Source organism: Argentina silus (genome assembly GCF_951799395.1).
Source record: "Argentina silus genome assembly, chromosome: 11".
In the NCBI taxonomy this organism is placed as follows: Eukaryota; Metazoa; Chordata; class Actinopteri; order Argentiniformes; family Argentinidae; genus Argentina; species Argentina silus.
The window spans coordinates 2192265-2204831 of NC_139665.1; the positions used below are offsets into that span (position 1 = coordinate 2192265).

Here is a 12567-nt window from a genome sequence, read left to right on the forward strand (position 1 = left end):
TCAGAAGAGCCCCCTCCCTCTTTGGGAATCCATGTTGGTAAATACCATTGGTGATTTAATTTGAGGTAATGAGGGGAGCACCTTGTAGTCCTGTGTCGACTGTGTTCATGTGTAGAGACTGTATGTATGTATTATGCATGTGTGTTTGGGGATAAATAAATCATTATGTATCCATTTGATGTATCTAGGTATGATATACAAGAACTAAGAGATCACAATATTGTTATTTTTCTTAAACGAGCTCCGCTGTCTCCTTTCCAGGTGTTATGTAAAAACTTCAATAAACCATGGCAGGGTTGTGTTGAACCTTTCTGCTAATGAGAGAAAAATCTGCCAATTTTCCCTTGTAAAATCTCTTTGTGTGTGCATGTGTCTGCATGCGTGCGTGTGTGCGTGTGTGCGTGTGTGTGTGTGTGCATGCGCGTGTGTGTGTGTGTGTGTGTGTGTATCTGTCTGTTTTTGTGATATTCTGAAGCTGCTGTACAGTACAATCTGTCACACATTTCCTCCTGGCTTCATTCAGAAGTGAAAACCATAACAGCCCCTTACAGATTCACTGCATACATTATTGTTATTTGTTTTATTTTCAAAGCATTGGTAGGCGGTTCAGCTTGGCTGTGAGCGCACTCCACATGTTATAATTCCCACTCACACCGATGGCTGTGTACCAACTTCCTGGATTCCTTGTTCCTCGACAAGGTTACCTTGTGCTGGAGGAATGTTTGTCTGCTGATTCTCCTCATGCTGACCTTGACCCATAATGAGTAATCACTGTACCAGTAGACGCTGTTGCTGTTCCTAAAATGGAAACACAAACAGAGACTAAATAAACATAGTAGGTGAATGTCCTTGGAGTCTTCCCATGCATCGTACACATTCATGTGACCCCTCAGCCCCTCCCTGCTGACCCTGTGCCGCAATACCGCTCCTTCGAGCAGGGTTGACTGCAGAAGATCCATGATGCGTCTTACCCTCTAGATTCATAACATACAGGTTGCCTGAGGGCAACACATCAGAAGTGTAGACATTAAGTGTAGACATTAAGTGTAGACATTAAGTGTAGACGTAATCCTGCCAGTTTCTCTGGATGTGTGACTCAGACTCTAAGGCACTTTACACCTGATTAATTTATGGCCTAAGGCACTATAGTCTGCTGCCTGCTGTTCCAAAAAATTATTGCTGTTGCACAATGAATTATTTCAGTACACTGGTTAGTTTGAAAAGCCTGTGAGTCTCATGTCACAAACACATGAAGTCATAAATGTTCTTTCATTTGCCCCTTTTGTCAATAAGACGAGATGCATAGAGGGAAGTTTTTAGATTAAATCATGTGAATACAATCTGACTTGGCACACACATTAAGAACCCTACAAACCTGGGGACTCCAGGCCTCTAAATGATGATGAATTGATGCCAAAGAAAACCAATTTTGTACGCCCTCTTTATTCACTATCACACTAATAACATTGACTCAAGGCAATATTGAGAGAGGGAACCAAGGACGGTTAGAAGAGGCAGATTCCAACCGGATAGACATTAACATTGAGAAATGTTTGGGCCACCAATGTGAGTTGACATTCATTCCTGGGATTTCCCTGCCTTGATTTAGGGATAAGCAAAAGCACATGAACCCATGGACCAAGTAGGGGCCCTCTGCTGTCTCTCAATTATGAGAAACAAGCAGAGTCTTATGATCCACACAGAGGAGTGTTTTGCTGCACATAGTTTGCATCTTAAAACACACAAACAGTGACTATGCTGCAAGACTGAATCATCGATCAACACCAGAATCACATTGCACAAGTCATATACACAAGGACATTATTCCTCTAGGTAAGCAATGCAAAAATGAACGCAATAGATAGATGTGTCTTTGGCCACCCATCCACACACACACACACACACACACACACACACACACACACACACACACACACACACACACACACACACACACACACACACACACACACAAAGTGCACACGGGCACAGAGATTTATATGGAAGGAAATTGACTCACCAGGTACACGTATCTTATGAGAACGGCCAAACCAATATAACACATTTATGACTTTCTCTGAAATTCTCACCATCAAGTGATCATTAATTGACGATCACCATCCAAGCCAATATAACCTATTCCAGGAGTAAGACATGGCGTGCTTGGTCATCACATAACACTATCTAGTGTTAGTGCTGGCTCTATCTAGTGTTAGTGCTGGCTCTATCTAGTGTTAGTGCTGGCTCTATCTAGTGTTAGTGCTGGGTCTATCTAGTGTTAGTGCTGGGTCTATCTAGTGTTAGTGCTGGCTCTGTCATCACATAAGACTATCTAGTGTTAGTGCTGGGTCTATCTAGTGTTAGTGCTGGCTCTGTCATCACATAAGTCTATCTAGTGTTAGTGCTGGGTCTATCTAGTGTTAGTGCTGGGTCTATCTAGTGTTAGTGCTGGGTCTGTCTAGTGTTAGTGCTGGCTCTGTCATCACATAAGACTATCTAGTGTTAGTGCTGGCTCTGTCATCACATAAGACTATCTAGTGTTAGTGCTGGCTCTATCTAGTGTTAGTGCTGGGTTTATCTAGTGTTAGTGCTGGCTCTATCTAGTGTTAGTGCTGGCTCTATCTAGTGTTAGTGCTGGGTCTATCTAGTGTTAGTGCTGGCTCTATCTAGTGTTAGTGCTGGGTCTATCTAGTGTTAGTGCTGGCTCTGTCATCACATAAGACTATCTAGTGTTAGTGCTGGCTCTATCTAGTGTTAGTGCTGGGTCTATCTAGTGTTAGTGCTGGCTCTATCTAGTGTTAGTGCTGGCTCTATCTAGTGTTAGTGCTGGGTCTATCTAGTGTTAGTGCTGGGTTTATCTAGTGTTAGTGCTGGGTCTATCTAGTGTTAGTGCTGGGTCTGTCTAGTGTTAGTGCTGGGTCTATCTAGTGTTAGTGCTGGCTCTATCTAGTGTTAGTGCTGGCTCTATCTAGTGTTAGTGCTGGGTCTATCTAGTGTTAGTGCTGGCTCTGTCATCACATAAGACTATCTAGTGTTAGTGCTGGCTCTATCTAGTGTTAGTGCTGGGTCTATCTAGTGTTAGTGCTGGCTCTATCTAGTGTTAGTGCTGGCTCTATCTAGTGTTAGTGCTGGGTCTATCTAGTGTTAGTGCTGGGTTTATCTAGTGTTAGTGCTGGGTCTATCTAGTGTTAGTGCTGGGTCTGTCTAGTGTTAGTGCTGGCTCTATCTAGTGTTAGTGCTGGGTCTATCTAGTGTTAGTGCTGGGTCTGTCATCACATAAGACTATCTAGTGTTAGTGCTGGGTCTGTCTAGTGTTAGTGCTGGGTCTATCTAGTGTTAGTGCTGGCTCTATCTAGTGTTAGTGCTGGGTCTGTCTAGTGTTAGTGCTGGCTCTATCTAGTGTTAGTGCTGGGTCTGTCTAGTGTTAGTGCTGGCTCTATCTAGTGTTAGTGCTGGCTCTATCTAGTGTTAGTGCTGGCTCTGTCATCACATAAGACTATCTAGTGTTAGTGCTGGGTTTATCTAGTGTTAGTGCTGGGTCTGTCTAGTGTTAGTGCTGGGTCTGTCTAGTGTTAGTGCTGGGTCTATCTATTGTTAGTGCTGGCTCTATCTAGTGTTAGTGCTGGGTCTGTCTAGTGTTAGTGCTGGGTCTATCTAGTGTTAGTGCTGGGTCTATCTAGTGTTAGTGCTGGGTCTATCTAGTGTTAGTGCTGGGTCTATCTAGTGTTAGTGCTGGCTCTATCTAGTGTTAGTGCTGGGTCTATCTAGTGTTAGTGCTGGGTCTATCTAGTGTTAGTGCTGGGTCTATCTAGTGTTAGTGCTGGGTCTGTCTAGTGTTAGTGCTGGCTCTATCTAGTGTTAGTGCTGGGTCTATCTAGTGTTAGTGCTGGCTCTATCTAGTGTTAGTGCTGGGTCTATCTAGTGTTAGTGCTGGCTCTATCTAGTGTTAGTGCTGGCTCTATCTAGTGTTAGTGCTGGCTCTATCTAGTGTTAGTGCTGGGTCTGTCTAGTGTTAGTGCTGGCTCTATCTAGTGTTAGTGCTGGGTCTGTCTAGTGTTAGTGCTGGGTTTATCTAGTGTTAGTGCTGGCTCTATCTAGTGTTAGTGCTGGGTCTGTCTAGTGTTAGTGCTGGGTCTATCTAGTGTTAGTGCTGGGTCTATCTATTGTTAGTGCTGGGTCTGTCTAGTGTTAGTGCTGGGTCTGTCTAGTGTTAGTGCTGGCTCTATCTAGTGTTAGTGCTGGGTCTGTCTAGTGTTAGTGCTGGGTTTATCTAGTGTTAGTGCTGGGTCTATCTATTGTTAGTGCTGGCTCTATCTAGTGTTAGTGCTGGGTCTGTCAGTGTGTCGTACTGTGCACCGTGCCGGAGTTGATCGTCTCCTCTCGTTCCTTGACTATCGCCTCCGTTTTGAAGTGATTTCTGGCAGCGTCGCCCCACTCATATCCCAGAGTCCCCCTTTAATGAAGGTATAACCAAAAGAAGGGTATGATACTGATGAGGCTGTTAATGATGAGGATATTCTAATTAAAACAGAGCTCTCCATGGCCCTGCTGGATCCATGTGATTAACACCGTTCTACCACATAATCACAGTCAACTCCACATCGGACGCGCTCACAGAGCCAACGCTGAACTGAAACTGAAGAAGGCTGCTCTTCCTTGAGGAGAGGGGGAAAGATTCCCAAGAGTGCCCCAGATATCTCTGCGGTTGGAAGGAAAATGTATTGTCTCCTGCCTGAGGGACATGGCTTCCTGCTCACAGAAAATGCCATCACTGTCATTGAGGGAAACCCAGGGGAGCGGTTACAGTTATTGAGAGGGGGGGCAGTTACAGTTATTGAGAGGGGGGGCAGTTACAGTTACTGAGAGGGGGGGCAGTTACAGTTACTGAGAGGGGGGGCAGTTACAGTTACTGAGAGGGGGGGCAGTTACAGTTACTGAGAGGGGGGGCAGTTACAGTTACTGAGAGGGGGGGCAGTTACAGTTACTGAGAGGGGGGGCAGTTACAGTTACTGAGAGCTTCTCAATGTTTACACCACTCTCCTCTTAGTGAGTGGAGGGTACACAAGCAGATGATCAAGATAACTCACGCACACTTGGACACACACACACACACACACACACACACACACACACACACACACACACACACACACACACATATACACGTACGCATACACACACAAACATACACACACACACACACATACACACACACACACACACACACACACATACAAATATACACACACACACATACACACACACACACACACACACACACACACACATACAAACATACACACACACACACACACACACACACACACACACACACACACACACACACACACACACATACACATACACATACACATACACACACAAACATACACAAACATACACACACACACACACACATATATACACGTACACATACACACACAAACATACACACACACACACACACACACACACACACACTTGCAAATGAGTCAACAACCTCTCACTGTCACTCAAGTCCCCATCTTCAAGTCAATAACCACCGTCAGCAAGCAAACCGCTTCATCAAACCACAGTGATTCGATCTGTCATGGGTGGCCTGGACTATGCTGCTGGCCCAGCAGTGCTATCGATCGCTCCCCCACACTCCTGCTAATGCATTACAGGCACTGGAGCCCAGTCAACACCAACCCTGTATTGATCTTTACCCTACTGGGGCCAAGCTAATAGACCATGGGGGTGTGAGTCACTGTGCAGCAGTAAGCTCTTCACTCCGGGCCACACCCGTTTCTCCTGCGTACACTGCACACGGGGAACAAAAAAGTAACTACAGGCCTACTGTATTTCACCTCAACTTGTTTAACACAGACAAGCTCTGACCCCCCCCTCCCCAGGGCACAGAAAACAGGAAATATGTCTTACGTATTAGCTCATTGTGTCAAATCAACATAGAAATGACTGCAGAAAAATGAATTGTCAGTCGCATGGCTTTTGCTGTTACATGGTGTTAATGCAGCAATCAAAGTCCAATAAAAGAAACTGGTACAAACTGGCCAAAGCTGGTAGGAGAGGTAACAAAGAGAGCCTGGTTGAGATGCTGTGGTGGGCGTATGACATCACATTTCCTATGACTTCACACACACATGCTCTAAACCCGCTGTCATGACACCCACCGCCTTACATGACATGATTCTTTTGATATGCTCATAAAAGAACATGTGGTCATTTGACACAGTGATTGTAACAGAGGCAACAGTATCCCAGGATTAGAGCTCTTTCAATCTAACGGACGTGCAGAGTCGGCCCAGGTAGAGGCACAGGTCTGTCTTTTCTCTGCGTGAATGGGGTGTAGTTGACATCGCCGTGCTTCGCGACTGGTAGGATCTAAGGGTGCGGTTGCCATGGAAACGCCAGGTCCACTGTCTTGCTCAGACAGTAACATGTGTCCATGACGACCAATCAGTGTAAGCATGAAACACTGAAGCATGATAAAAAAAATGATTTGGTCCACCCAAATGTTTCAAAACAATGTTATTGTTTTTCTTTGATTTGTTCTTTATTCATCTTTTTTTACACTGTTGAATCCGGTCGACGATGCTCAATTGGTCGCTATACCTACAATATGGTACACAGTCGGAGCCCTGGGCATCGGGCTGCTCCAATGGCTGACTCTCACACTCATCTTCATTTATCTGTTTGTGCCAAGCACTCCATTAAGGGTAATAACCCACAGTCCCCTGTGCAACAGCCTGTGAAAACCTAACCGGCACTCCAATTGCCCTCTGTGGGGACACTCAATCAATCCGTCAATTAATCAGGCCGTCTCTCTGTGATTATTTTCACACAATAGAGGGCTTTTGTGGAGTTGCGCAGAAGCAGATGTCGAGGGAATGTGAAGCTAGATAGGTGGTCTCAACATTTGTCCGCAGAGTGGAAACCCAGGGAAGGTACTTGGTACTTGGACACACAGAGCATTCATTAGCATCAATGTAATCAACCAGGAAGTGACTAAGCAACAGCCCAGTGCAGCTGTTACCGTAGGTTACCAAGCAGGTCACCCAGGGCCCAGAGAGGCCCGATGACACGTGACCCGGTGCACAGCTCCACCCACTGCTCCAGCTTGCTCTTTATCCCATTCAGACATGCATGCATGCACACACACACACACGCACACACACACACACACACACACACACACACACACACACACGCATGCACACACTGTACATATGTGTGTACACACACTTGACTATGTAGTTGCTGTTGAGAAACAGAGGGTGAGGGAGAGCGAGGGTGGAGTTAATCATCTTGGAGCTGTGAGGTCACGGTGCCCATGCGTGTGAGGTGTGAGAACGAGGCTCTGGCTCTGGCTCTGGCTCAGCCTGGCCTCCTCTCCCTCTCAGCAGTACGCAACCTCCTCCTCCCCAGATTAATGTGTTATTAAGATTAACTGACTTAACAACAATCCACTTACAGTGACATGTGCAATTCTCAAACTGCAATGACTGCAAAAGCAATGACTGTGGTCCCCAAGTATTAGGACTTTTATCCATTCCGGCGTATGATGCATCAATGCAATGTGAATGTGACTATTTATATCCATGTGTTGATATGTGAGTCAGTGTTTTAAGTCAATATTTATCTGACTATCCAGTATACAGTGCCCTCCATAGGTGTTGGAAGATGTTGTCTTCTTTTAGCTCTATACTCCAGCAGACGTTTTTTTAAATCAAAACATTATTATGTAGTCAAAGCAGAGCTTGAATTCAATGTTTTTTTTTCATTCGGATTGGTTTCACCATTTAGAAAGTACAACATTTTTTAAACATACTCCCCCCATTTCAGGGCTCCAAAAAATCATATAATGTCCAAATAAAGCACTCATCTTGAGTATTTGGTCGACAATCCTTTGCATGCAATAACTGCCTGAAGTCAGCAGACGCTGGGTATCTTCTCTGGTGATGCTCTGCCAGGCCTGTACTGCAGCCATCTTCAGTTGTTTGTTTTGAGGTCTTTTTGCCTTAAGGTCCATCTTCAGCAAATGAAATGCATTTTCAACTGGATTTAAATCTGAAGACTGACTTGGCCAGTCAAGAACCTTCTGCTTTTTGGCGCTGAAGAACTCCCTAGTCGCATGGCGGTATGTTTGGGGTCATTTTGGAGGCATTTGCTTGTACGCGAGCAGAGAAGATGTTTTTGCACACTTCAGAATACATTCTGCTGTAACATCATCAATTAAGACAAATTAAGCCAGTTCTAGTGGCAGACATATGCCCAAACCATAACACCCCCTTCCACCATTCTCCAAACTTTCCACATCCAATCACTCTGGAAGGTTGATCTTATCTGTCCACAATACCTTTTTCCAGACCTCTGCAGGCTTTGTAGGGACTTTTTAGCAAACTGGGTTGTAATTTCTAAATGGTGAAACCAATCTGAAAAAAGAAAACATTGAATTAAAGCTGAGAATCACTACTTTACCCTCATAGTAATTGTATTGATTTCAAACCCAAACTGTTGGAGTGTAGAGCTAAAACAAGACAAAGCTTCCTCTTTCCAATACTTATGAAGGGCACTGTAGATTTACTTTTTTAAAACTTGGACAATACTTGTCTGCTTGAAACAGCTCGGCAACTCATACACAATATAATTAACCATTCATCTAAAATTGTCAAGTTATTATTTTCTTGACCGGTTCTCGTTCTCGTCATTAGACGACTCGGTCTTTGTGCGTCGACGTAGGTGAGTTGGTCTTATATCCATTTACAGGAAATGTCACCTGTGATGTCATGATAATGCCATTAGGCTTGGCAGGTGAGCAGTAATTAAATCTGACGGGAGTCGGGAGTAAATCCCTGTCTAAAGCACACGGAGGACAAGTAGCTGCACACCAACTTTACACCGAGTGACAAATGTGTCAGTGGTTTACACTGCAGCGCTCTGTGGATCCATCCATATCACATGTATCAGTGGTTTACACTGCAGCGATCTCATATACGATGTGGATCCATCCATATCACACGTGTCAGATGAACTAACCCCTGACCTTTTATGAGAGATATGTGACGCACTTCCTGTATCACAGTAGACGTGAAAGCAACCGTTCCTGTTTCACTGAAGTACCTGAAAAGTCTGAACGTGAGAGTTAGGGTTAGGGCTCCGTAGTCTGAACATGAGAGTTAACCATCCCATATGAAGTCTGAACGTGAGAGTTAGGGTTAGGGTTAGGGTTAGGGCTCCGTAGTCTGAACATGAGAGTTAACCATCCCATATGAAGTCTGAACGTGAGAGTTAACCATCCCATATGAAGTCTGAACGTGAGAGTTAGGGTTAGGGTTAGGGCTCCGTAGGGTTAACCCTAACCCTAACCCTAACCATCCCATATAAAGTCTGCCGTGTGCCGAGTCTGAGAAACAGACAGATACTGACACAACATATCCACTGGATGAAAGGGGCCTCGTTGTCAAGGCGCCCACTCATCCTCTCCTGTGGTAAAGCATTGTATAGGTAGTGGAAAAGTCCCTAAGCCTTTTAAAAGTACAAACACCTTTATCCCCTAGCAGGTCATTCCGCATAGGGGGTGTGAGTGAGTGTGACAAGTGGGTTACAGTAAGTCAGCTAGTAGTTAGTTTAATTGTTCCTGATTCAAGTGTTACATTTCGCCATAACCTCTACTAGGATGTGACATCAAATCCCATACATGGACATTTTAAAAACAATGTATAAGGACATGACATGACATACTTTTTTTGTTATGATTGCAAACGACAGGCCCATTAGGGTCTATCATGTGCCCTAAGTTACATACATGATCGAATGGGGACATGGTGCAACAAGTATGCACACCATTATGTCAACGGAAAAACAAAGCATGTCGCAACACACTCCATAGTAACAAATTATTTTTTTATTACAACATTTCACTGTTTTCCATTATTGGTAATGGTTTGTGGCAGAATAACATGACTGCTGGGACTTTACAAAACTCCAAACAATTTGATCTACTGTTGAAAGCGAACACGTGGAATTAATTTCCAGTATTTATCTTTTCCTCACAATGAGACCACTCTGAGACAGGGTGCAACAGAAAAAAGCTATCCCGAATCACATCCATAAAAAGGGCCAAAGTACAATACAAATTTGAAAAACATCAACGTACATAAAGTCCATACGACTATCTCCCAAAACTAGATGGATTCCATTTTTTCATCCTTGCTTCGATAAAAAAATATTTGACAAAACTGTATTAATCAATGGGTATTAATCATATTTTAACAGCGTAAAAACAAAAGGTTGTGCATTCCGAAACTGAAATAAAAAAAGCCTTGCGCCTCAGCTTGAGCGCGTGTTACCAGCCACACAGGAAATTGGATGTTGCGAGAGTGATGAGCTTCCTGGATACAAGGCCACGCCCCCTCTCTTGGCCCTCTCTATCCTGTGTTGATATTTGGACGCCACACCCTTGGGACCACCACCGTACCGTCCCCCGTTGGCAGCACTTCCTCATCTCCAGCGTAGATAGGCGAGGTCATCATTAACCCATGACGGTGGTGGCGGAGTCAGGGCCTGGGCATGGAGTTCATCCACTCGCAGTGCAGCTTTGTTGTTGCTTTTTTATAATTTCGGTTACAAAGTTATACAGCTAAAAGAAGTGACTGAAAAGAAGGCAATGCAGGAGGAGGGGGTGTACAGTGCATGACGGAGGGATGGTCTTCACGATGACGCCTGCTTCTCCTGTTCGATGGCTGCGGAGAAAGAGTGAGAAACAAAACGAAAGTGAGAAGAGAACCTCACTGCTGACACCATTAAGCCACGTGTCTAAATGTAGGCCTAGCGTTTCATCTGCAATGCAATCAACAAGGAAGTCAACTGCAATAGGACAACTGTACACTAGCCTTAGCATAATCATTATTTTGTCATAGATAGAGTATTCATATCATACTATTAATAAATCTGACTATGACATAACTGCAGTCTTACTTTCTTTAGACGGCAGGGGATTTTTCTCCTGCGTCTCGGTCTTCTTCAGCTTGGTCTTGTCAAAGCTGGTGACCTCTTGCAGATCTGGCTTGTCAGACATGATTGCGGGGTGTCTGTTAAACGGGAGGGGGAGAAAAGATAACATTTTATTCAATCATTGCGCATCACAATATCTTTCCTCAAGTGCACAACAAGCGAACTGGCCAAAACGCGCAAGTGAGGCGTTGCGCATGCATTCTTTTGTTCGCCTGAAGCTGTGACTGGTGCGATCTGATTCATATACCGTAAACCAATTCAGGGCCCATGTCACACACAGGGAAAACCGCACCCCACAATGAATGGCGTATAATATGCCCCCCCCCCCCCCCCCCCCAAAAAAAAGACATTTACATAACAAAACGAGTTCCCATGCAGAGAAAAACGAAGAGAGAGAAAAATCCGATTGGCAATGCGCTTTCAAACTTCAATGCCAAACATATATAATGATAAGATGGTCTTCTATTACAATTTTGACCGTCATTTAGAGACGTTCATTCCACGTGCATGCGCTCAGATTCGCCAATTCACTTGTCACGTCGCCTCCCCGGGACGGAGCTCGGAGCGCAATCTGGAGGAACCACCGCCCAGATCGGCGTTATCCTCGAAGACATGCAGGCTCTCAAGTTCAACTAACCCCTTCAAATCCTCAAATTCATGATCCATGAATAAACTTTGTATACGACATCATGTAAAAAGCGCATTGCTGACGTCGTTGAGCATCAGTTAGACAAATGACTGTATCTCCACCACAAATACTCATAACAAAGGAAAATTCAGTGAAATGGATACAGCTCCGTACTGAGCTTCGATTTAACACCAACTCATTCATTTACATTAAGTAAAGATATGATTATGTCAAAGGAAGGTTGTATCCATCATTATATCTGTTTATTGGCGCATCTTTTGTCCTTGGTTGCCTATATGGCAAAGGTTAGAATATGCGCACTGATAAATGAATAGCTTTTTTTTTTTACCCCACAGTATTCTTATTTCACTAGAGATGAGGCATGATCTGTGTAATAACTCGTTCCATAAAGCTAATATATCAATATAACAGTGCTTACCAAAGTTTGACTGATTGGTTAGTGGTAGTTGTCCAGGCTTTGCGTTGCAGCAGTGTGTCGCGCCTTGGCGCAGCACGGATATATACACACAGATATGCAAATGACGGGGCCTGACGTCACCGCACTCCCGTCGTAGTCCGTTCTGGAAAAGCTTCTGAAATAAAATACACGGCTGAATAAAGTGAGAAGATAACAAATGTAGAATATTACCTCATGGATATCAGTCGCTGCAGTGCCCAAGTATTGCAGTCATATCCCCAAAACCGCTTTTTCAAAATTAAATATGCAACATTTTCACTGTCCAGTCTTCCTAAGGCGACTGAGTAGGGACACGACGCCACCTGGCGCCTAATAATGGCATTACCCATACAATTGGTGTCTCCTGACCTTAGTGGCTATAATAACTGTGTATCATTTAGTACATGCATTATATTCTGTGTTCTTCTTAGTAATGATGGTGCAGTCTAAACTCTTGTCCAGTTGT

At 44.2% G+C, this 12567-nt stretch overlaps 1 protein-coding gene across 1 annotated transcript; it reads right to left on the reverse strand.

Annotated features, from left to right (window-relative positions):
• Positions 1 to 9885: 9885 nt before the first annotated feature.
• Positions 9886 to 12234, reverse strand: LOC310812019 (thymosin beta-11). The gene is made up of 3 exons (XM_083680409.1): positions 12084 to 12234; positions 10981 to 11093; positions 9886 to 10745 (listed from the first exon to the last, which is right to left on the reverse strand). Exons 2-3 carry the CDS (start codon positions 11078 to 11080, stop codon positions 10714 to 10716), a joined length of 132 nt encoding a protein of 43 aa, XP_083536535.1. The 5' UTR covers positions 11081 to 11093; positions 12084 to 12234; the 3' UTR covers positions 9886 to 10713.
• Between the last annotated feature and the right edge of the window lie 333 nt (positions 12235 to 12567).